This window comes from Natator depressus, chromosome 13 (genome assembly GCF_965152275.1).
Source record: "Natator depressus isolate rNatDep1 chromosome 13, rNatDep2.hap1, whole genome shotgun sequence".
Lineage (NCBI taxonomy): Eukaryota > Metazoa > Chordata > Testudines > Cheloniidae > Natator > Natator depressus.
In genome coordinates this window covers 13,282,279-13,307,318 of record NC_134246.1, presented here as the reverse complement: position 1 = coordinate 13,307,318, position 25,040 = coordinate 13,282,279, and the positions used below count along the sequence as shown (strand labels likewise).

Here is a 25,040-nt window from a genome sequence, read left to right as displayed (position 1 = left end):
AAATGCGTAGCCAGTCTATTAATCAAACTAGCAAACTAAAAGGGCATCAACCTTTGTAGAAAGACACTTTCATCATCAGATTCCTGAACAGGATGAAGTAGAACTAGAGATATAGGATTTGCCCGTGCCCATAAATGCTGGGGTGCACAATTTACCACCTGGCTTGTAAAATTGGCTATTGCACTTTCACATGCACTGATTTTGCAAGCTACAGGATAATGTGCTCTGTATTTGTGCACCACTGTGAGGATATAACTGTGTTAAAGTTTGATTTAGCTCTCAGTTTAATTATCACAGACTATAGTACTGTGGGCAGTAGCCAAGAAACCACTTATAATGCGTTATTTCTAGAACACATCATCCATATAAATGTCCTGTTAGTGATAATATACTATAATAGAGAGGATTTCCTCTGCAACAAAGACTTATCCTTTGTATTAATTCACATCAACACAGCCTCTTTAGTGTTGTAAAATTAAAGAGAGGCATTCATACAGCCTGAAATTTTGATGCAATCATCCTTACTGCTCTCCCATCTCATATCACAGAGCTATAAAGTCTAAACCACCAGGAGCCAAATTCTGAATTACTTACCCTCCATCTGAATTTTCCATACACAAAGAGCAACCATCTACTTACAGTATGAACTGCTTTTACTTTAGATTTAGGGAATGCAGAAAGACTCACAAAATGCCAGCTGCCTCTGCTGACAACTGTCCAAAAATGTTAAACTGCAGTACGCAGAAAACAAAATGATAATATCACATAACTACAAGCACCACAAAATAGCTCTCAGTCACTCATTGCTTTTACCCAAGTAAAAAAACTTAGTAAAAAAGTGAGTAAGAACCATCAAGATCTGGGTCCATAACTGCTAGTTCTAACTTCACTGTGTTTCATCACTTGAAGAAAATTATGTCCATACAGCCCTCTATGTTCCTGGCTAATTTCCAGCTGATAGACTGTTCAGTTCTGTGTTGCAAGAGGACACCAAACTGCTGCTTAGTTTTTTTCTTCCTTCTAGATTAACTTTATACAAGCAGAGCACTTATTAAGTAGTGTAGGAACTTATTAAAGAGCAAACCCAAAAGGAATTTAGAAGAGGCCTGATGACTCCTATCTCTCAAAAATCACTAACAGCTTCTCTGGCATGAAACATTTTCAAATTGTGCTATTATCATAGTGTGAAGATTTCTCATAGACATTCCCATGGGGAGGCCAGTTTTCAAAATCCAGCCCTAAGGGGCTTGCAGACGTTGAAATATTAATGAAAGCTGATGAATTCTGATGGTGACTGGGGAGAGATCATGGGATAAAGATTGGAGAGCAGAAGGAAGAGTTGGAGATACTTGGAAGAACTGAAGGAGAGAAAGAAGGGAAAGGACCAGATTGAGAAGTAGGAGAAAGAAAATGCCCATTGGAGGAAGAGGATGAGACCTGGGGGATGAGGGAGGAGTGTCTGGGCTCAAACCCACACTTTACATGAAACCAGCGTAGAACTTGTGCTTTTGCTCCATTTCAACTCACTTCTACTCCTACCTGAGCCGCATGGTGTCAGCTTATTCCATGTGTCATAAACAAAAGGGGAAGTTGTTAATCAGCTATATATTGCTTTTCAATGAACCTAGTGGAGGTTTTAATGGCAAATAAATCCAGTCTTTGTGCCAAGTCAAATGGAACATGCCACGTCATGTGGTTCAGGCCGGGTCTACACTAAAAACTTATGTTGCCATAGCTACAGTCTCAGGGGTGTGGAAAAGCCACACACCTGAGTGCCATAGCTAGCCAACCCATGGACACTGCTGGGTCAATGAAAGAAAGCTTCCCTCAACCTAGTACTGTTGTTCGGGGAGGGAAAGTTGAAAAACCCCTTCTGCTGGTATAGTCTGCATCTACAATACAGCCCTTGCTATGCCACTGTAGCACTCATATAGTGTAGAAATGGCTTCAGACACCTCCCTAGGAACTCTACTGAAAACAATTGAAATTAGGAACCTAAATAGCTTGGTCCGGGCCTAGATTCCCTTGGCTCATGTGACCTGTGCTCAGCACAAGATCCAGGTATGGGGAAAGGAATCTTTAAGCCACTGTTATGCTCCCCTTATCCTTGGTGGGCCAGAGACCAAGCCAATCCCGAGCATAAGTAAAAGTTGCTCTAACTTATACCAAACTACCCTCCAAGGCTGGGGACCTGTTCCTTTACTCCCAGCCATGACTCCTCCACTAGGTGCCATACAGACTGGCATCACAGGAGTGTCTATGGTGGCCATACCCCTCTCGAGGACTCTTATACTGAGGGAATCCCCAGAAAGTAGATCCATGGCATTTGCAGTTGCTGTGCAGCCAGAACGGCACAAAGCAGCTGGAGAGGGACCCAAATCTGGCCCAGAACATATAAGTGTTAGACACGCAAACAGTCTGAAATTATTGTAAAATATATTTTAAAAGTGAGCAGTCTTACCATCGGGAATACCAAATTCATTGCTTCCTTTTCTGCATGCGTCTCTTTCTGTGCCAAATCCAAAGCTCCTTCGATGCTCAGTTCTTTATTTTTCACCATGTTCATAATTTTCAGGATTTTTTCTTGGCTTAGCTAGAGCACAAACCAATCAGAAGTGCTTTTAAGAAGTGTGTCACTCAGCTAGTGAGGCTACAGCAGAACCTGTGACAGTTACAGCTACAATATCTGCCATAAAATTTCTGTCATTCATATTTTGTTTTATTGACAACCTGGGTGGTGAATATAAGCTCCCATTGAAACAAAGTATGAGCCAGTAAGATATCAAATATACAAGGGCTTGTACAATTTCAGAATACAGGGTTGGTTGTATTTGGAGCTGAAATTGCTGGGAAGAATTTTTTTTTAAACTTATAAAATTTAGCAAGAGGTGAGAATATTAGTTTTATGTGCATGCCTGTGTCTTAGCCATGGTGCAGAGTATTGCATACTAACAGTGTGAAAGCAAATCAGAAATTTGCAGGGGGGATGGAAAAAAAGAGTTTGAGCTGTGTATCACCAGCTCTAACTGTCACTGAAACTTGTCAAAATATGTTAACAGCAAAGCACTGTGCAGTTGTACATAAACAAAAGGTAACATTGTTAATAAGTCTAAACATAAATAAAATTGCTTTTAAATGAACCTAATGGACGCTTTACTATCAGATAAAACTCAAGCAAGGCAAAAAAGGAAATTGGAGTAAACAGACACCTTAAACTACAATAGCTTATGTTGTTAGCAAAGCACTTTCACGGACTTCATTTCTCTTTGTAGCAGCATGTACAATTGCCATGTCAGATCAGACCAGTGGTTGATCTGGTCCAGTATCCTCTCTCCAGGAGAAAGTATATGCAACAGCACATACATGGGGGGAAATTGCTTTCTAACGCCAGACAATTAGGCCCAGATTTGTAAAGATATTTAGGCATTGCTCTGCTCAGCATTACAAGACCTAACTGACTAGCCTGAGTCTCATTTTCAAAAGTGATTAGGCTTCTAAATTAGGCCTTGCAACACTTAGCGATGCCTAATTATCTTTAAAAATCTGGGCTAGTGGTCAAACTAACAAGTACGAGGAAGCCCCAGGAGAGATCTATTTAGATTTGAGAGGCACTGTGGAGTAGTTCGCCCCCACCTCCCTCCCACACAGCTGTTTTTTCCTCTTCAGTTAAAGCATTTTCCTGACATGCTGGAAACTCAGACACAATGACATTGTGCTACAGCAGGTACCCAGGAATTAAAACTGATCGGGTCATTATCCAAACTAAATGAAATGCAAAAGGCAAACAAACAGCTTAAGTGAATTTGCTATTTAAAATTCTAGGGGATTATTAATAGCTCAGGTAAGGATTTTGTTTCTGAATACAACTTTTATCTTGACAGTGTTCCTTTAAAGGACAACAAATACTTGAAGTCTCATCAGAGTTGCTAGAGAGAGAAAGAAGGAGGGGAGTAAAGTTGATAATTCCAACTGCAGTTTGCTGTTTCCTTTATACTCCCATTGGAGCATACTGTACGTCTCCAGGAGGTCTGACTCTGCCACAGCAGCATGGAGGGTTTCACTCTCCAATTTCTCTCCAAATATTGCTTGCTTTCAGGAAGAGTTAGGAAAACAGCAGTCACTTCTTCCTCTTCCCTGCCAGGATCCCTCCCAAGGATTCCTTTGTTCAAGTTTTTGGGATTCTGTGTGAGGCCTCCAGGTGCTGGACAGAAGGCACAGCCCAAGGCAGGGGCACTTCCAGTTCTGGCTGTTCTTGGGGCCAAAGCAGCACTTTGCAGGGGCTGCTAAATTACAACTGTTTCCCCTTGCAGCATAAGCCAAAAGACCATAGTGCCACAAACTAAAGTCCCATCCCTGAGTCTTGTGAGGGTCCAGTATATACAGTCCAATACAACATCTGCAGTGGGGAAGTTCTCCCCCAGGCCTTTATAGCTAAGTATAGGGGCAGAGTGGGAAGTAAGAATCCCCCCCTCAGTTTTCTTCTGACACTGTGTAAGGCAGTGGCGGGCAACCTGCAGCCAGCAGGCCATACGCGGCCCATCAGGGTACTCCGCTGTCGGGTCACAAGACAGTTTGTTTACATTGACTGTCAGCAGGCATGGCCGGCCGCAGCTCCCAGTGGCCGCGGTTCACAGTTCACGGCCAATAGGAGCTGCGGGAAGCGGTGGCTAGCACGTCCATGCAGCTCACACTGCTTCTCACAGCTCCCATTGGCCAGGAATAGCGAACCGCGGCCACTGGGAGCTGCGGCCAGCCCTGCTTTCAGACGGTCAATGTAAACAAACTGTCTCTTGGCCCACCAGCGGATTACCCTGATAGGCTGCGTGCGACCCGTGGGCTGCAGGTTGTCCACCACTGGTGTTAGGTGTCTGGGTTTTGTTTTTGTTTTTTATTTCGCAGCCCTAGCCATCTGACATGGACCTAGGTTATAACAGGTCAATGCCCTGTCACGTGACAGATGTCCATCTCTGCTCCTGTTATGCATGGGCTGCCACACTCTGGCTATTACATACTGATGGTGACTGCAATGTACGTTTAGCTCCATGCTGCAGTGAAAAGCAGGCCTTGTCCACACTGTGGCGTGTAACTACATGTGTCAGAGAAACCCCCTTCAAGAGCTTTCTCCCATTGCTAGAGTCTCTCTCTGTTGTGGGAAAGGGCTCCAGCTTTCCCCACCAGAGGCTTTTCTTACGGTGGAGAAAGGCTTCGGCAGTGGGGAGAGAGCCAGACACGACACTGTTAAAAATAGCCATGTAGACCGAGAGGCCCATCTTGGGCAAATAGAGTGTCATGAAAGGTATGTATTTGCTTACATACTGACTCTCTTCAGGCGTGTCTTTACCTGCCTAAGCTGCGATGCTATTTATATCCATGCTGGGAAGCTACATGCGTACGTACACTACATGCCGCTAAAAAAAGCATGTAATGGAGACATACCTTATGTTAATCACCCTTAGCATTACTGAATTTGTAGCATGTAAATCAGCTTCTGGATCAACAGGTATTGTAGAGAGAGAGTAAATAAAACTAATGCATAGTTCTTTTCTTCTAAGACCTTGGCATTTTTCATGCTAAATGCAAAGGTATCTTATGGCACAGCTCCAAATAGTAATACGAACTGTGAGGAGTGAATAAAAGCATGATAATTCTTTCATATCTGCTGAGGCACATACGGTTCTTACAATAACCTCCACATTGTGTATTTGAATTTTAAATGGTACATATACAATTATCTCTAAACAATATGATCCCCCCACTGAACAGTTTCAATGTAAACAAACAGGAATTTGCATATATTTGAATTTTTAAAAATGGTTTCCTTAAGGCTAAATGCTGCCAACTTTTAACTACCATATCCCATTTGCAAAGCAAACCATCTCCCTATAAGGAGGTGCTTAATGTGACCAAAATTATTGTGAGAAAAAGGTGCAAAAATTTTGCACAGGAATGAAATACCGTATATAGTCCAAAGGTAATATCCTGGCCTTATTCTAGTCAATGACACAACTCTCATTGACTTCAACAGTGGCAGGATTTCACCTCACTTGTTCAAATCCCAGTTTAAGTGGACAAATACCTTAATATATTCGCACTGGTCTGGATTTGTGCATATAACCATGTTGTATGCCTGTACAATGCATGTGTGTAAATCCTAATCTGTGTGCATGCATTGGGGTACTTTCTCACTTAAACGGGGTATACAGAAAAGAGCGACATTCGTGCATACAAAAATCCAGCTCTGCGTTTTGTCTCGCCAGTTACATTTCGCTGATGAAAGTCTTCTTTAAATTAGGAAAACTGAGCCCCTAAGACATGAGAACAACATAGAACGTCTTTTATTTTCTTAGTAATGCACAAAGACTAATGGTTGCAATAGAGAAGCAAGCGGTTTAGCGAGTCAGAAGTTTCAAATTACTAATTGCTCAGGTAGGCTGCTGCCATTTCACAAATTCCCCAGAAAGCACAAAATATAATGCTTGTTACAGTTCTTTTTAATAGCATGATAATTTCTAATGCCATTACTTTGCTCCCATTGTAACTGTCAATGGGGGGAAATGTTTTAAAGACAAAAGAGGAAACAAGGGAACTTTTCAGTTGGTGAGATCTGTCAGAATTATTTGTCAGAAATCTGTCTGGGTTGTTGAGGTTTTTGACAGCCACATGGTAGCATGCTATTTTACTTGCAAACAAGACTTGAGTAGCAGATCCTGACCTTTAAGGTTTAGTACTGAAAGAGGCTTTTCTCTCATCATGTCACAACTTCTGTAATATTCACGCTTTTATTTGTTTGGGAGGGGAGTCATTTTCTTAAAAACAACACAGCTTTCCTCAAATTAACCACTAAATGTCACCAAGTCAGATTGTTTGATATTGTCTAACAGAATGTGACTGGTGCAACCGGAAGGAACATTCTAATACAACATTGGGCAACAAAGCAGCTTGAAAAGAAAAATTAAACTGTATTTATGATATAAAATACACATTATGGAAATAAATAATAATTCCACTAATAACATATGCCTGCTACTGCCAGGTTAAGGTTGCTTGTTCACTACATCGTCTACCTGAAGGATGGTCCAGTGGTTAGAGCCATAGCATAGGACTTGGGACACCTGTGTTCAATTCCCTTGCTCTGCAACAGACTTCCTGCATGACTTTGGGCAAGTCACTTAACCACCCTGTTCCTCATCTACAAAAATGGGGGTGATGATCATTCTTCTGTACCTCACAGGGTTTTGTGAGGGTAAATACATTAAAAGTTTGTGACATGTTTTGAGATATCCTACTGAAAAGTGCTATATAAGAGCTAGATATTTATTATTAATGTGTTTAAAGACTTAGGGTGATTTGAAAGTAAAATCCACTCTCACAATTGAGGAAAGGGTGCAGGAACTCGTCATGTATCCAGTACTTCTGCCTACAGGTTGGAATGGTGGATAATGTGCTTATATGCTACTTGGATATGGTGATAATGGATCTTTGTAATGGTGGGTTTTGTGATCCCTTGCTTTCTCTGGGCAGCTGGCATGGATAGCCCTAGATGACCTCTTGCAGGATTTTCCATCATTCTCCCATTCTTTACTTGAATCTTTTCAGACCTTATATGGATACACTGAAGAGAAGAAGTTTAGTCCTTTTACTTGTCATGTAAAATTAGATTGAAGAAAGCAACAGAAAATATACACAACTATAAAACAATCTGGGAATAAAATGGACTAAGTGACCTATAACTTTTTTCATCTCTAATCTGTAACATTCATTTAGTTATAAACAATGGGCATTTGCTATGTACCCACAGGCAAAATGCAAAGGGTAACCGACACTAGTTCCCCTTAGGGACATTCCAAGCAAGGTCTGATGCTCAGGTTATTTCATTCCATGTGAAATCCCATCTCACCAGGCCAGTATTTGGATCATAACAAAAGTGGGGCAATCTGACAAAGAAAATATCCAGACCTGTAGATTATTTGCCATACCAACACCAATGCAAAACACAGTAGGTTGTGCAGCAAAGAACCTGTCCAGCTAATTGATGGGTTTAGTCAAATGTGTGTGATCTCAGTTAATTTACTACAATCAATGGGGATACCCACAGTAAGGTATCCTTTCAAGTTTAGTTAGCTGAAAATCACATGCACGCACTGAGCCACATCATTTTCAATGTGAAACCAAATCCTGTTCTCCATATAAACAGACCAAACTTTAATTCTAATCCAGGGAAAACGTGGATTGTTATCAACGAGAGATTTTGCTGCCTTGATTATGGGCTGAGAGCAACATTCTCCTCTTCATTTACACAAAGGAAGAGGACCAAAACAAGTGACCCTTGGCTGCAGGGGCCTCCAGAAAAGGGCAGCACTGACTCTGAGAACTTGTTCCCTATTCTTGGGACTAAATATAAGCCTCTCTTTCTGGTGCTCAACAGGATCAGTGCTTTAGGGATGAATGCCCTCCATATTGTCCCTTACACACTTAGGTGCTGGAAATAGGTCTGCTGGGGGTGCTGCCACACACCCCCGGCTTGAAGTGGTTTCCATCATATACAGGGTTTATAGTTTGGTTCAATGGCTTTCGGCACCCCCACTCTACAAATTGTTCCAGGGCCCCTGTTCACATCCCATGAATTTCTGAGTGGAAGTTTGATTGAGTGTCAGTGCTGCCTGAGACAAGGTGAGGTAATATCTTTTACTGGACCAACTTCTGTAAGAGGTATTAATACCTAAGGAGAACGTCCTGCAATTGTACCTGTACAGCAGCCGGGGATGCTGCCACCGCTTGGTAAGGGGAGAGGAAATAGCAAGATGGGTAACATTTCTAATTTTACTAATAAGAAATTAAAGTGGAGCCTTACATCTGGATAATTTCTTGGATTCTCAAAATTTGCCATTACAAGGGAAAAGAAAATCCCAATCTTGGAAAATGAAATAAATACGGGAAGGAAAATTATCTGAGCACATCAGCCTGATTCTTTATATCCAGCATCTAGTTGCACTTTCATTCGTTTTAAGGTCTGGTGCTTCAAAACTGAATCTTAAAGAAACAATAAAAGGGTCTGCTCTTATCTGGCAAAGCAGGATAAAGTGACTTTGAGGTAAAGCCTTTAGGGGATTTCCTGTTGACTCAATGCCTTCTAGCTACAGGGCCTTCTGCAAAACAGGTTTAGTGGGCAAACTTAAAAATAAATGCCAAGATGTAGTGCAGTTATTGACTTGTGATGAAATTTATCGTAGCAGCTTCTGTGTTCCAGCCTATGCCTTTAACAAAAAAGAATAGCTTGTTTCAGTATGCTTTTTAAGGGAGCTGGCTTAGTTTGTGGCAAAGAAGCCTAGGCATTTCCAGACCTCACCGTAATATGTTGCACTCCATTCTGCTGGGGAATCAGAGATGGTATTTAAGTGAATTTATGCACATATGGCCAAATTCAGAGCTGGTGGATAGGGGTTCAATTCCACTGTTATCAGTTAAGTAGCACACACTTACTCCAGTTCTCAATCTGGTGCAGAGCATCCATCCCTCTGCCCCTACACATTCATTTCTGGCTTTTATGAGTAGGGGATATTTGAAATCCATCCATTTCTGAGCTAGCTTAATTTACAATGAATATCAGTACTGATGATTAATGGGATATTCCTCACTGGCACCACTGTCTTCTGTAAACATTTGAGGAGCTGGTCAAATGTTATTTTTTGAACAATGCGTCTATTCCTCAAATAAATTGTCTAATAATACTTTGCATTATTTGACCAGCTTTTCAACTGGCTGAATAATATCTGTCAACATTTATTCATAGAAGATATTCATCAAAATATATTCCACTCCCACTGGAGTCCCTGGAAGCTTTGCCATTGGCCTCAATAGGAGCAAGAGGCCCAAGGATATATTATTATAATTTTTTCCTTTCGTGGCATAAAGGTGTATGGTACTTAAAAGACAACAATTCACAGGGTCAGATTTCCAAAGGTATTTAGGCACCTTAAGATGAAAAATAGGTGCCTAGTGGGATCAATGGGAGATAGCCACACAACTACTTAGGCACTTTAGTAAATGCATATGCATCTTTAGGCACATCAATTCCATTATAAATCCAGCCCACAGTCCCTACTCTGAGAAGCTTACAGTCTAAAGCCCCAATCATGCAAACACTTAAGTATGTGAATAGCTATACTTATGCAAGCAGTCCCATTCAAGTAAACTTTATGCAAGTGAGTAGTCACATTAAGTAACTGCATAAGCATAAAGTAGCCCCTGTACTAGGAAAAGGGCCCCTTTGCTCTGATATCAGCTAGGGTTGATTACAATTGGCCACTTGGATAGACAGGACCAAACCATTTTCAACTCCCAGAAAACACGGTGGACTCCTGCTGAAACAACAATTCAATAAGGGCTAGGAAGTAACATTCTGGATTCCTTTTGTCACCATTGGGTCACTTTCTTCGTATAAACAGACCCTTATAAATCCGCACTGGGAAAGCCCAATGGAAGCCTTAGGATGATAGCTCCCTTACTGATTTTGCTCTGTGCCTTCACCTATTGTTACCTTTGCTTGCCATACTATTTGTGCATGTGCATGTTATACACACACACAATTTATTTGTTATAGCTTTTGCATATTTATTTTGCATATTAAGGCCAAAATCTGAACATGCAGGATAGACAGTCTCATTACTTTTTCCAATGAGGCGCTTCTAGGAAAACTGCCTGGCAGATAATCAGGTAAACAAAGATAACAAAGCCTTTGACTGCAGCAAGCTCTCAAAGCCCAGAAAGAAGGATGTTCTTTAAAAATCCCTCGTTAAAAGGGAGCATATGCTTCTTCCTCAGAACTGACAGTGCTTGGTTGGTTATTACACAGCCTCAGCATTACTGTTATGATCAAGTGCAAAACCCAGAGAGAGAAGCCCTTTGCAGCAAGGGAGCTCAACATAAGAAATATGCTGACGTTTCATGGACTCTAACTTCACACAATATGGATCATGTTTGAGATGGCATGAAAAATGGCCTGGGCAATGCGAGGCAGGGGAGGGGCGCCACAACTTTTGAAAAAAAAAATGCATTTTGATGTGCAGAACCCCAGACAACCCCGCTTTGCACTCTGGTTAAATTGGCTTCCCTCAAAAATTCTTCCACTTCCTGGAGGTTGAGAAAGAGGATAGGGAGGAGGCTCAGGTGCACTCTCCCAAGTGCTCGTTAGAGACCAGATAGCACCACATTAATGGTCAGCTTACTTTTCTGCTCATGTCCATTAAGTGTCAGTCATCTATTAGCTCTTGAGAGATTAGGCCAACACAGAGGTTTTATGACGTGCTCTCCAGGAGCACTGAGGAGTAATTTTTACACGTATTTCTTCACAGAGAAACTTACCATGGCCTCTGAATGGAGTAACTCCTCTCTTTTGTCATTCCCCTCTCCACCCCCAAATATCAGTTCAATTGCTTACAAAAACAAAGAGATATGAGCCATCAGCAAATTCGAACACTGGTGTCAGCAACTGAAAATCCATAGATTTGACTGGAGTCACACTGGCTTACATCAAGCTTAAAATTAGACAGGATATATCAGTTGCCTTTGAATTTGCCTTGATTACTTATGCTCCAGTTGTTTCTTAGGTGTCTGCCATTAGAGGCAGAGTTTATTTCTATATGGCCTGTAGCTGTAACCCTTGGTTGTAAGTTTCCATAGAATTTTTAGTGCTGAGCTATTCATTCATTTCATGTTCATGCTGGCGCACCACAGCACTCACAGTGACAGCCTGCTGTGGGATCAGCTACAATCTCTTTGTTCCTGAAGCCAGTGCCATGACTTAAAAGACAACTGCATCCCCTTGGCTCAGGCCACCAAAATGTTTGGTCAGAAGGCCACTGTGAACGGGTTGTGAAAACATTTGTTTAAAGTTTTTAATTGCAATTGACACTACCAAGCCAAGCGCTGAAGGCAGCCATCTTGATAACAATGGATAGCATGGCAGTAGGGGTTCCCAATGTGAACCAATTTCCAGCCCGCTTTAATAGCAGTTTCTATGCCACACATACACACACACACACGTACGTTAGTTGGAACATTCAGCAGAGAAATCTGGGCTAACTCAGTTTTGTTTCACACTCCACCTATAAACCATTATTAAAACAGGTTGGAAAGTGACTTACATTCTCTTTGCCTTTCTTCAGAATCACAAACTATCGGTAAAAGCTTAAATCAAACAAAACCCAAACATTTGAAAGTTTGTTCAAGGTGAAAAGAGCTTCTTACTTTGCTGTATGTTTCCAGACTGTTGGGATATGCTGCATGCATGACATCTGGTTTAACCAAATGGATGTAGATTGTCTTTAAACTAGACACTAAGGTGGAATTTTCAAAAAACCACTCAGCAATAGTCTAACTGCTCCCACTGAATCTATATTATAGGATTCCAAGATTGTCAGTCTGGCTTTGTGTGTGTCACTCTTGAAGCCTGGAATGTCTGAGTCAGTGTCAAGTGATGAAAGCAGTTACAAGCATGGTTCAGAGCTCTCTTTGTTCAGAATATCAACAGTTTCAATCATCACTGGAATTCATGGTCTGTTACCACCCAATATTTATGTTCTCAGCCATTTGGGGCTTTTTTTTTTTTTTTACCCTTTACAAATTACACCCAAACGACATCATGGGCTTTTAACTAGTTTGAAGGTAAAACTCCCATTGATTTCAATGGGAGTGGAGTTAAGCCAATGCTGAGTACTTTTGAAAGTCCCACCATACAGTGCCTTCAGTTTGTGTCTGTGTTGTTTGTTTGCATAGCACCTAGTATAATGGGGCTTAAATCAAAGTTTGGGTCCTTAAGCACTATCGCAATAGAAATAATAAGAAAAAGATGTATGTGTCCTGCATATTTTAAAGGGTATTGTATGGGCTTATCTTCACTACGGGCTAAATTGGCACTGCTGCAATCGTTGGAGCGGGCATCGATTTAGCTGGTCTGGTAAAGACCCGAAAAGTCAATGGGATAGTGCTCTCCTGTCGATTTCAATACTCCACCTCCCCGAAAGGCGGAAGCTATATTGGCAGGAGGGTGTCTCCAATCCACATAGGATAGTGTAGACACCACTGTAAATCGATCTAAGCTACGTTGACTTAAGTTACATATCTTACGTAACCTAACTAGCATAGCTTAGATCAACTTACCTCGTTAGTGTAGACCAGACCTATGATTTCAAAACAGTGCATAGGAGGTATGAACAAACTTACTTTTAATTTTCTCTATACAGTTGCATAGATCCCAGGTGCAACTTTCAATTTTTACTACTTAATGGACTGAAAAAAATATTATAGAAAGTGGTTGATATTTCACTACATCAGTTCATTACTAAAGTAATAATGCCCTATGTCTTTTAATTACAGTAATTAAAATAATCCACAGTGATAAGAACTATAGAGATTATCATATTTGCTTATTAACATGATAGTCCACTTAGTTCTGTGATGGAACAATGATTACTAGGCTATTATGCAGTGACATCTAATTATTCTGGAGAAATTTATGAGTATTTCTGTTTGTAAGTTTGTGTGCAATCACATCTCATTCTATCATATCTTGATAAAGCAAGGATACACATCAGGGAAGAATCTGGTTGCCAGGTGCCAGACCTCTGAAAAGCTGGTCAAACCAGGGGGTTTTCTTAACTGAAATTTAAGGGTGTGTTATTGGAGCATATTAGTTAACACATTCTAGTTAACACATTCTAGCACATTAGTTAACATGATCCCATAGTCTAACATATATAAGGCAAAGGAGACTTTCAGATATGGTTGACTGAAGTCTAGGCTATAACTCAACCAGTTTAGCATATTTTAAAGTCAATACTCCCTTGTCTCCAGGAGTTTTAGAGCATGTTAGAATATGCTACCCATTTGTTCTAATAACTTACCTTTAAATCCTAGTCAAGACAAGGCCCAAGGAGTTAAGGTTATCAACTGATCTGTTGCTGTTGACAAATTTGGGGACTAGTTCTTAGTTCTGGCCTTGTGAGTTTCTCCTCTCAAATGCCTCATTTTATTGACATAAGACTAGATTGTAGCTCTACAACATGCCTGCCCAGTGCTATCTCGTTCCCTTTACTCTGAGTCAAGTGTTTTGACAAAGTTATGTCACTGATTATTCAGAGTCAATGTAATTCCAGTTATGGGGTGGTCCCTCTTTAAAGATCTTCTGTTATTTTACCAATATTCCCTATCCATCCACCAAACTATGGGTGAGAAGAAAGCTGGGAAAGAATTTCTGGCCAACCTGTTCATTCTGAATGACACATTGACAGGATTTGGTTTATTAATTGATAATTGTCTTAAATAAAATGTTTCTCTCATTTATTATTTCAGAAAAGGAGAAGGAGTTTTTCTCTCTGCTGTTCTGCTTTTGCATTTCAATCATATTATCACAAATTATGCATATTAGTTATGCTTTTACTGCTTCCCTGCAAGTAAACTAGAAATAGCCATAAAGTGCAGTAGTATAAGCTTTCTCAGGGTCATTTCACGAGGGTTATCTGGTTTCTGCTATTTGATTTGGCCCTTTCCTAATTTTAAACCACTGGCATTTCCCTTCTACGACACCTGTGCTATGCTCATTGGGATCCAAATTTCAGGATCTTGTACAATGCTGTGGACAAAACACGGTCCATTAATAAGTCTCTTGAGACGGCTCCAAAGGGCTCAGTGCAGGAGGCTTCAGGAATTCCCACACATGTTAATCTGTACTTTTATCTCTAGCTTGCCCAAAGGGTTTCTTCACTACCTTATCCTTCATGTTGAATAGCAGGTGCATGGAAATGCAACATTCACAATTATTCTTCTTTTAATCATGCTCAAGGAATCCAACGTCACTATCTTTTAATATGAGAGAAAAGGAGGTTGAGGTGGGCCATATGACAAACCATTTCCAAGTAGATTTGTTATCATGTCTGCAGGAGGTTTGGTGTTTAAATGCAGATGGAAACCCAAAACATTTCACACTGAAACAGTAACTTTCATCCAACAATCTCAAAGTGCCTTGCAAACATTAATGAATCTGAACAAAACCAGAGGGAGCAGAAAAATTGTTTTACCCTGTGCTATGTTTGACATTCGGTAGCAGTTAACTGTAAAGAGTTGGCGGTGCTGCATCACCATCTCTGGTCATGTAGTAGGTGATTAGAAGTCCCAACTGAGCAGGATGACAACAGAATGCTGAATGGGATTCTAATGAAAATAGTCTATCTTTCAAGCTACCAGCACTACTCCAGAGGCCAGGTACATGTGCATGAGTATGCATATCATAAGATATGGATTCATTTGGCCTTATTTAAATAAAATTGATCCCTTGATAAGTATACAGTAAAAACGTGCCTTAAGCAATCTTGCAAAGGACCAGCAAAAAAAACCCCACACACCCAACAATCAAGTAAGAGAAATGGTCTTTAACTAAAGATCTAACAAAAATTGTGTGGGGAAGCCTTGGGCATATGGTACTTTAAAGTGGTAAATTAAAGCAAAACAGGGTGTGTAGGCAGTAGGGGAATATTTGACCTAAAATCATGCCACCTAGCAATGTGATCCTATCAGCTCTCACAAGACAGGTAGAGTTAACACTTACATGAGAGCCCTTAAGGGAGATTTAGGGCCAAATTTTCAAACAATTGTACAAAAAAGGCTTGTGCGTTTTTGCAGGTTTGTTTTATGCACAAGTACACAAGTTGGGATTTATGCACTTGCATAACTATGTGTGCATGCAAACCCTGACTTGTATTAAGCATCAGGGTATTTGCATGTCCACTCTTTGCCCTCCACTCTTCCCATATTAGATGCTGCAAGAAATGCTGTTAATGATTCACAAGATACTACTCTGGCCTCTGAGGGAAAGCCTGCACAGCACCAGAGCAACCTCTCAGTCCAGGTGAACAGATTCACGCAGAGGTGCTGGAACAATATTTATAGTGAGTAAGTGAGAGTGCTGAAAGCCATTTAACAAAACTGTAAACCCTGTATATAACGAAAACCACTTCAAGCCAGGGAGTGTTGCAGCACCCTCAGCATCCCTAGTTCCAGCACCTATGTACTCAGGCTCACAGGGCTCAGGCAAGTGCTCTTAAAAACAGCTATACAGACAGCAATTTGAAGTTGCAGCTCGGGCTGGAGCCCACCCCTCTCCTTGGACTTCGGAGCCCAAACTCCAGCTCTAGCTGGTAGCTGCAACTTCAAAGTGCTCTTTACACAGCTATTTTTAGAGTGCTAGTAAGGAGCCCTGCTAGCCCAAATCTATTGATCCAGGCTGGCAGGCTGACTCCCACTTGCTCCATAATGCTGCATAGATATACAGTGCTGAGCAACACCACACAGATGGTAGACAGTGAAGAGAGAGAACGTTGCTAAGATTCGATTTGCACGTTCTTGACATCGACGAAGCCTGAAGCTTCAGCACATTGTTACGCTGAGCAGTGCAGGATGGGACATGCAATATTACTAAAGTTGAGGTGTTATTTCTTAGGGCTTGTCTACAATTAAAACACTACAGTGGCACAGCTGTGCTGCAGTAGCGCTTCAGTGTAGCCACTACCTACATCGACAGGAAGTATGTCGATCAGTGTAGGTAGGCCACCTCCTGGGAAGGCAGTAGCCAGGTTGACAGAAGAGTTCTTCCATCAACCTACCGCTGTCCACACAGGGACTTAGCTACACCACTCAAGGGTGTGGATTTTTCACACCCCTGACCAACATAGTTAAACCAACCTAATGTTCTATTGTAGATCAGGCCTTAGTGTGCAACAACTGACATCTGCAAAGCTGAATAGCTCAGCCTTTGGTTGATCAAGTACACATCCCTCTGCAAAAGCTTTGAGGACCAGACTCTGCCCTCAGTGACACTGATGATATTGTGTGGGTGTAACTGAGGTCAGAATTTAATCCTCTGCCTCTCGTTCTCTCCCATGAGCCAAATGAGCAATAAAGGGAGTCTTCACTCCATTCTGCCTAATGCGATTTGTTTTTTAGTAAGCCTATCCAAGGAACTTCTCATGTTTCCCAGTGGAAGATGAACTAGCTTCACAACAGGACTCAGACTTCTGATTTTGTGCTGGCCCCGACTCAGCCTAGCAGCTACTTCCTCTAATTTATGCCAGTGGAGGGCTGGTATAGCTCCACTCCAACATGCTACTGATACACCCATCCCCTCCCCCAACATGCTCTTTAAACCAGGAAACCCCCATGATGATAAACCATCACTGTCCCTCTCCACAAGGGTAATTCTCCACTGGCCATTTATGGCCTGGATCTGAATCTGGGCCCAATCCAATTAAGCATGCAAGTTCTTGTAACTATAACATCACTTTCTGAACCCAATATTATGCTACAAAGATATATATCTGGCAGACACTATGGGATAATTCAAACCTGGTGTCAGTGGTGAAACCTCTTTGCCTTTGGTGGATTTGCAGCCACTTACATCAGGTAGGACTCTGGTATTGAGGGAGCTTATCCACTTTCAACACGAACCACTTTGATTCATATGACCCACTTTCTCTGTATACGGTCTTTAGTGAAAATATCCTACGGGTTCTATATTAACAAGGAATCTTCCAAAGAACTGATTTGGTCGAGAATCTTTCTCTGTTTGCACAATGTTCATTACATTTAACAGCTATTTTTATAGCAATAGAAAGTTACTTATTTACTTTAATATTAAAGAAGCAGAGTTCCTGTGACAGGTGTTACATACTTACTACCCCTAATGCATACAGTCTCTAATATTACATATTAAGCAGTGAAGGTTGGTATCACATGCTAATCAATGAAGCTAAACAGTCCTACTGCAAATTCCCTGCCAACACAATACAAAGTTGTTCTCAGTTTTTGCAAGGCTGTCTCTTCAGTTATGCACGACAAACGCAACTTTTGCATAAGCAATAACAATTTCTGCCTTTACCTGTGGAATAATGTCTTGAGTTCTTGTATTATCCATGGCTGTGAAACTTCTATTTGTTTCATCAGTACCCAGAGGGTTACACACTATAGTTTATTCATGAAGCACACCTGCTTTACAGCAGCACAGCTCTCTCTCACTCTCTCAATCTTGCAGCGAGTGTTGATTATTAACAGTTACTTCCTTGTACACTGAGACCTCACAGAAACTAGAATGGTGCAGTGCTTCCTTATGGCAAGCCTGCTCTGTGAGAAGAGAAAAAGTAGAAGTTGATTGTTTGCTTTCTCTTGAATTGATACTTATCTTTTAGTTACTTCCTGAAATCAGTGAATTATACTCTATTATTAGACACTGATTCCATGTGAACTCAAAGCACGTACGTTGCTAAAACAATGTTCAGAACTAAATACAATAAAATCTTCCAAAGAAATTTTAAATGTTACTGCCATCGGGACTGGACTTTCATAAGTATGGTTCAGTGCATACCCAGCAACCCTAAGTGCATGTGTTCAAACTGCAACTTGAGCATGTGTATACTGGGCAAGGGCACAAATGCACCTACACTGAAGCTGTAATTTCCAGCTCAGGTAGATGTACATGTACTACCTTTGATCAAGTGTAGAAGCCCTACAGTCCCTCACTCTGAGGTGGGTGGCTGTGGACCCTAAAAGCCCTGGCATCCTCAACCCCATAGCAGTCATCCTGGTCAGCTGCCCCAGAGCCGCGGACCCTGAAAACCTAATTTCCCCAGCAGCCCACTGCGCAGGCTTTCTTCCTAGATCCCACATCCTCCACATGCTTCCAAAACCTGTGTTGGATCCACTGGAATTCATCAAAATCATACTCCGTAAACATTTCAATTTTGACAAATTGGCAACTTCTGACAAAATGTGTTTCATCAAAATTTTTCTGAGCAACTTTAATAATGAAAAGGATGCAACCGATGAAGTGAGCTGTAGCTCACGAAAGCTTATGCTCAAATAAATTTGTTAGTCTCTAAGGTGCCACAAGTACTCCTTTTCTTTTTGCGGATACAGACTAACACAGCTGCTACTCTGAAACCTGTCTAATAATGAAAACCTTCCTCATTGCAGTGAGGCTTGATGGCTGTACAACACTTGGAGATCCTTGGAGGAAAAGCATAATAGAGGTGCAAATAAATGTTGCTAAAAACAAATTTCCTAATTTGAATAGACAAAGCGTAGGGCCTTGTTTTAGTAAGGCTATTAACTTGGACATGGGCTGTTGACTCAGTAGCTCTGGCAAGCACTGCTCTGTTGAAAGTTTAATAAAAGATTTTCTTTCTTCACAAACACTTTTGACCCATGTTGCTCTGATATCCAAAGTGATGGGGTGAAAGCTGTCTATTATTTTAAAAAGTGACAGTTTGGACAATATATTTACACAATTGTTTGGGATTTGTTGGAACATTTTGATACATTCAATTCAAAAAGTACATTATTCATAAAATTAAATATCTAGACATCTGATTTCCCTTTAGAATCTTTCCAGTTCCTGAAGAATTTCTATTTTCTTTTTGAATGAAGGAATCCCATGGAATTTGGCTATAATCTGATTATGGCACTGCAGAACATTTTAGTATTGCACAATTATGGGTTTATTTTATAAAAATTCAGTGGAATCATTAGACATGTTCCCTCTACAGTCTGCAGAACAGCACTTTTTGCAACGTTCATAATATGTGAGAAAGCAATTAATCAGAATGGAGCTCAATTGCTACTTTTAGAGCAAACATTTTCAATTAATCTGAAGTCGATAATTACACCTTCCTTTAATAACTGCTCGTGTGATTTTTTTCCCCAAGGCCTTATGTTAATTGACTCAAACATATGCCAGGATCGTGGGTTGCAGCAAACACATGGGAACACTCTTGATTTAAATAAACTCCTCTTCCAATCTCACTTATGAGCAAGAGCTTCATGAAGAGGTGGGACTTGCACCTCCATGCAGGACAACACCACGTTTGGAGTTCAGAGTGCAGTGGCTGACTGGAGGGATGACAGGTCGATGGGGCAAATTGATTCTGTAGGAAGTCTACACTACAATGCTACATGGGCGCAGCTGCATTGGTGCAGCTGCACCGCTGTAGCGCATCTGGTGAAGACACGCTATGCCGTCAGCATAATTAGTCCACCTCAGTAAGAAGCATAAACTACCTTGGTGAGAGAGCATCTCCTGCCAACATAGCACCAGTGTGGACAACGTGAAACTTGTGTTGCTCATGGGTGGGTGGGGACTTTTTCATACCCCTGAGCGACAGAAGTTAGATCAGCTTAAGTGGCCCTAACACTCCTCCACTCTTCACAATGGGTGAAATCCAGAGAGTCACCACAAGGACAATCCATCACTAAACACAGCTTAGTTTAGACTTAACTGATGCTTAGGAATTGTGCTGACTCTGTGCAAGCAGAGGAAAGGGAAATTTTACGCAATATCATAGAATCATATACTGCATCACTTTCCCCTCCCTCAAAAGATTCTACAGTTTCGTTGAGATTGTTCTTTAACAAAATAACGGCCTTTCTACCCGGCTTATCCACAAGGCCCCTACTCCATCCACCATTAAGTCCCTCTTAAAACCCATTTCTGCCATTCTGGCTACAGTAAACTTAGCTGAGTTGTATATAAATGGCTTATTGTTGTTCCCTAATTTCTGTCCAGACTTAGCCTCTGAGCTCCTCAAACTAAGAAGTGTCTTTGTATGTGTTTGGAAAGCACCTCACCCACAGTGCTGCATACAATAACAAAATATTGTTACCTCTTTTTGACCCTGCCAGTTAATATCTGTAAGAGGATAAATTGATGCTTTGATGAAAACTTACTATTTACAAACAATGTACAGAGTCCTGTTTTCCTGAGCACAGGAGCACTAACAGCAGGAAGCCATAGCATAGAGTTATAAGATCTCAGTCCTAGCCCCCTACCCTGAAGCCAATGGCAAAAAACTCCCCTTAATTTCAATTATGCAGGTTGAGGCCCTGAGACAATACAAGTAGTAGTAACTATAAATATAGGGCATGAGTGGAGCTAATGGCACTTGGAGCCTTCAGTTCATGACAATGGGACACCTGGGTTCAAATCTCCCCTCTCTGCTTGAGAGACACAAGAACTCGAACCCAGGTCTTCTGCTTTCTCAGTAAATGTTCTAAACACTGGACTAGGAGGAATCCTGGGACAGTGCTCTCATCCTCTGCTTTTGAAGCTGTTCCACTTTGTATAAAATAATTCAAGGGGCTAGAGACTGAGCAACTGTATAGCCCAGTGGTAGAGACACTCCTGTGGGATGGAGAGGAGCTAGGCTCTAGTCTCTATGCCAATCAAAGTAGAACAGGTTAGACCTGCAATTATGAACCTAACTTTCTTTGAGAGGTGGGACTTAAGTTACACCCAGCATTGTAATGCGTAAGTCCCTTTTGTGAATCTGGCCCAAGGTGTGCAGTGTATTTATCAACTTCTTGCTTTGGGTTTTCTCACTTATTCTTTGCATTACAATACCACCTATCAACCCTACCATGCATGGCACTAGTACAAATTCCAGGAACAAGCATCATACACTAGTGGTAGCTTTCTTTCCTGCTTGTTTTAATTCTCCATCAACTTTTCAATAAGTGTATCCTACACCTTGGGTGTGTTCTTCTTTAGAGCAGCCTCTGAAAAGAGAAGACCAAAATTCCCAATGATGCTACGTGCACTATTATTGTTTTTAACCTTGTACAATGGAAACTGTACCAGGACTACCAATGGGAAGAAAGATGTAGGGAGACAAAATCATAGTAAACTAAGAAAAAAGAGCTGGGAAGAAATGGAGTGTAATGGAAAAGAAGGCAGGTAAATTTTCTGAGGGAAAGAGAGAAAAGAAACGTTCGCTGAGTTCCCCTGAAAGAATCAGAAGAGGTGGCATATGTATTCCAAAGGAAATATATTGCAATTGAAAATACTATTCTTCAGCCTTAGCTAATGGGTGCATCAGGGAACTAACTAAGATAGATAAGAAGCACCATGACGTTAAGAATTGGAAAGGAGAGTGTCACAGTGAAAGAGTGACATGTACAGTTCAGCCACCAAAGCAGAGATTTTGCATTGAACTGCAACAATCAAAAGAGGAAAATGATACATTTAGTGCAGTTATGGATCTTCAGGGCAAGATGAGAAGACAAGTTGAGAAACCTTTATATAAAAGGAGACCAGTAAAAAAATAAATAAAATAATAAATAATAAAAATAATAAAGCTTACAACATTGGAACAGTTTTGTATTTCAGTGGGCTGCTTAAGCACTGTAGAACCTTGCTTCCCACTCAAACCTCCACTCACTGAAATCTGTAAGCTTTTGGCGTGTTTTAATTTTTATCTTTAGTTGCTATTTTAAAGCTGCCAGCTTGGCAGTGGGGGAGATTGATGTCCTTTATAAACAGACCAAGTGTACTATGGGCCCTGTAAGCTTCCACACACACACTTCCCTGCTTGTGTGGCCTCAGTCCCCAATCTGGAGCCACCCCAGGTCAGATTCTGCATGGCTCCTTTGAGGTCAGTGGAGCTTGGCTGAGTAAGACCAGTTATCTCTAGGGGTGACAGTCGTACAGCCTGCAGGTCCATTCAGTCCCAGCCCCTTTGCTGAGAATGCTGACAAATTATATGTAACTCCTTTATTTTAATAGTTTAGATACAAAGATTGAAGAGGGGCATACAGGGTGTCAAGGTTCCTCCCCCACTCTGAACTCTAGGGTACAGATGTGGGGACCTGCATGAAAAACCTCCTAAGCTTATCTTTACCAGCTTAGGTCAAAACTTCCCCAAGGTACAAAATATTCCACCCTTTTGTCCTTGGATTGGCCGCTACCACCACCAAACAAATACTGGTTACTGGGGAAGAACTGTTTGAACACGTCTTTCCCCCCAAAATACTTCCCAAAACCTTGCACCCCACTTCCTGGGCAAGGTTTGGTAAAAAGCCTCACCAATTTGCCTAGGTGACTACAGACCCAGACCCTTGGATCTTAAGAACATTGAACAATCCTCCCAACACTTGCACCCCCCCTTTCCAGGGAAATGTTGGATAAAAAGCCTCACCAATTTGCATAGGTGACCACAGACCCAAACCCTTGGATCTGAGAACAATGAAAAAGCATTCAATTTTCTTACAAGAAGACTTTTAATAAAAATAGAATTAGAAATAAGAAATCCCCCCTGTAAAATCAGGATGGTAAATACCTTACAGGGTAATTAGATTCAAAACATAGAGAACCCCTCTAGGCAAAAACCTTAAGTTACAAAAAAGATACACAGACAGAAATAGTTATTCTATTCAGCACAATTCTTTTCTCAGCCATTTAAAGAAATCATAATCTAACACATACCTAGCTAGATTACTTACTAAAAGTTCTAAGGCTTCATTCCTGGTCTATCCCCGGCAAAGACAAAATATAGACAGACACACATACCCTTTGTTTCTCTCCCTCCTCCCAGCTTTTGAAAGTATCTTGTCTCCTCATTGGTCATTTTGGTCAGGTGCCAGCGAGGTTACCTTTAGCTTCTTAACCCTTTACAGGTGAGAGGAGATTTCCTCTGGCCAGGAGGGATTTTAAAGGGGTTTACCCTTCCCTTTATATTTATGACACAGGGAATGAAAAACATCAAGGGGGGTATATTACAGTGGCTTGATGAGTTCAGTTTTCAAGACTTGTATGGCTGCCTCATTACTTGGCCACCTCCATTGTTGGTCACTGATCGAGGGAAGAGGAGGCCATGGGGTGCCACCTACACAGATTTGCAGTTCAAGTAAATAAAGCCAAAGAAAGGCTCTTCACACCCAGACTTCACTGGGTATTATATTATCTACATTACACCATTTATCATGCATCCTATCCTGTAATACTATTTGATAACAATAATGATTAGTATTGTGGTAGCAGCCAGAAGCTCCCAGCAGAACCTAGAATCCACTAATGGGCTTAACCCCACAAGAGGTTCCATTGACTTTGAAGGCACCACTCATGTAAGTGAGGCAACAAAGATCGGGCCCCATATGAAAACAAATGGGTAGTGCATGCCCTTTCCTCAGGGGAGGGGTGATTCCCAGCACAGTCCAAACTGAGGTGGAGAGCAGCTCACCTGAGCTTCCTCTTCTTGAAGTCCCTCCACAGAGAGTACTTCCCTCCAACCAGGACTGATTACATTCCCATCATGGCTAGGTTCACCTGGTAATCCCCTCACTGAAGGCAGACAGTAGCCATACATTCTCTACTCAGGTGGAAGAGTTACTTTTACTCCTCTTCCTGCTAGCCTAAGGAGGGAGTCCACATATCCCAATGAGCAGGCAATTCATAAAAACCCCTTGCCCTTGTATTTTTACTTAATACTGTTATCTCACATCGTGATGATGCTTCATTGCACCAGGTGACACCACTTAGTCACTGGCCCCTCTCAGGGCTACAGAAGCAGCACAAAGAAATTGTGTGCTATCTCCACACAGAATGCCTGGGACTGTGAGATGATGAGCAGCTTTCAACTCCCAGTAAAGGCAGTGAGAATGCTGTCTACAGCCACAAGTTGTCTCTTGTCTTATACTTAGATTGCAGTTCCTTTGAGGCAGGGACTGTCTTTTTGTTCTGTGCTTTTACAGTGACTTCCTGGTCCCTAACAGGGGGCCCAAGTACTATTGCAATGCAAACAATACGATCACTCAATATCTGACAGGGGTGGGCCCACTGGGAAGAAGGTGCTCAGTACATGCTAGGAGGTACACACTGCTTACAGGTTTGGTCTCAGAGCCAGTAAATATTTCAGTAGAGTTGGTGGCACGGCTTGGCTCACTTGTGGAGGTAACATTCAAGGCCTGCATTCACAAATGAATAGAAAACAAAGTAATTCAGCCACTTCCTTCTCCTTTGTCAGCCCTGGGGTTTGGGGTTTTTGTTTGTTTGTTTTTTTGTTTGTTTGTTTGTTTGGAGGGTGTGGGGAGAAGGTAAGAACATAAGAATAGCCATATTGGGTCAGACTAAAGGTCCATCTAGCCCAGGGGTGGGCAAACTACAGCCAGCGGGCTGGATCCGGCCCGCCAGCCATTTTAATCTGGCCCTCAAGCTCCTGCTGGGGAGT

General features: G+C 41.5%; 1 protein-coding gene across 1 annotated transcript in view; it reads right to left on the bottom strand.

Annotated features, from left to right (window-relative positions):
* Positions 1–18,078, bottom strand: part of LOC141997269 (uncharacterized) — a 63,042-nt gene extending 44,964 nt beyond the window's left edge. The window contains exons 1-2 of the mRNA XM_074969570.1: positions 17,927–18,078; positions 2,462–2,593 (exon numbers count right to left, since the gene is read on the bottom strand). Of these exons, the coding sequence (XP_074825671.1) occupies positions 2,462–2,593; positions 17,927–17,962 (168 nt within the window). The 5' untranslated portion in view covers positions 17,963–18,078. The remainder of the gene's footprint in view (positions 1–2,461; positions 2,594–17,926) is intronic.
* Positions 18,079–25,040: the final 6,962 nt, after the last annotated feature.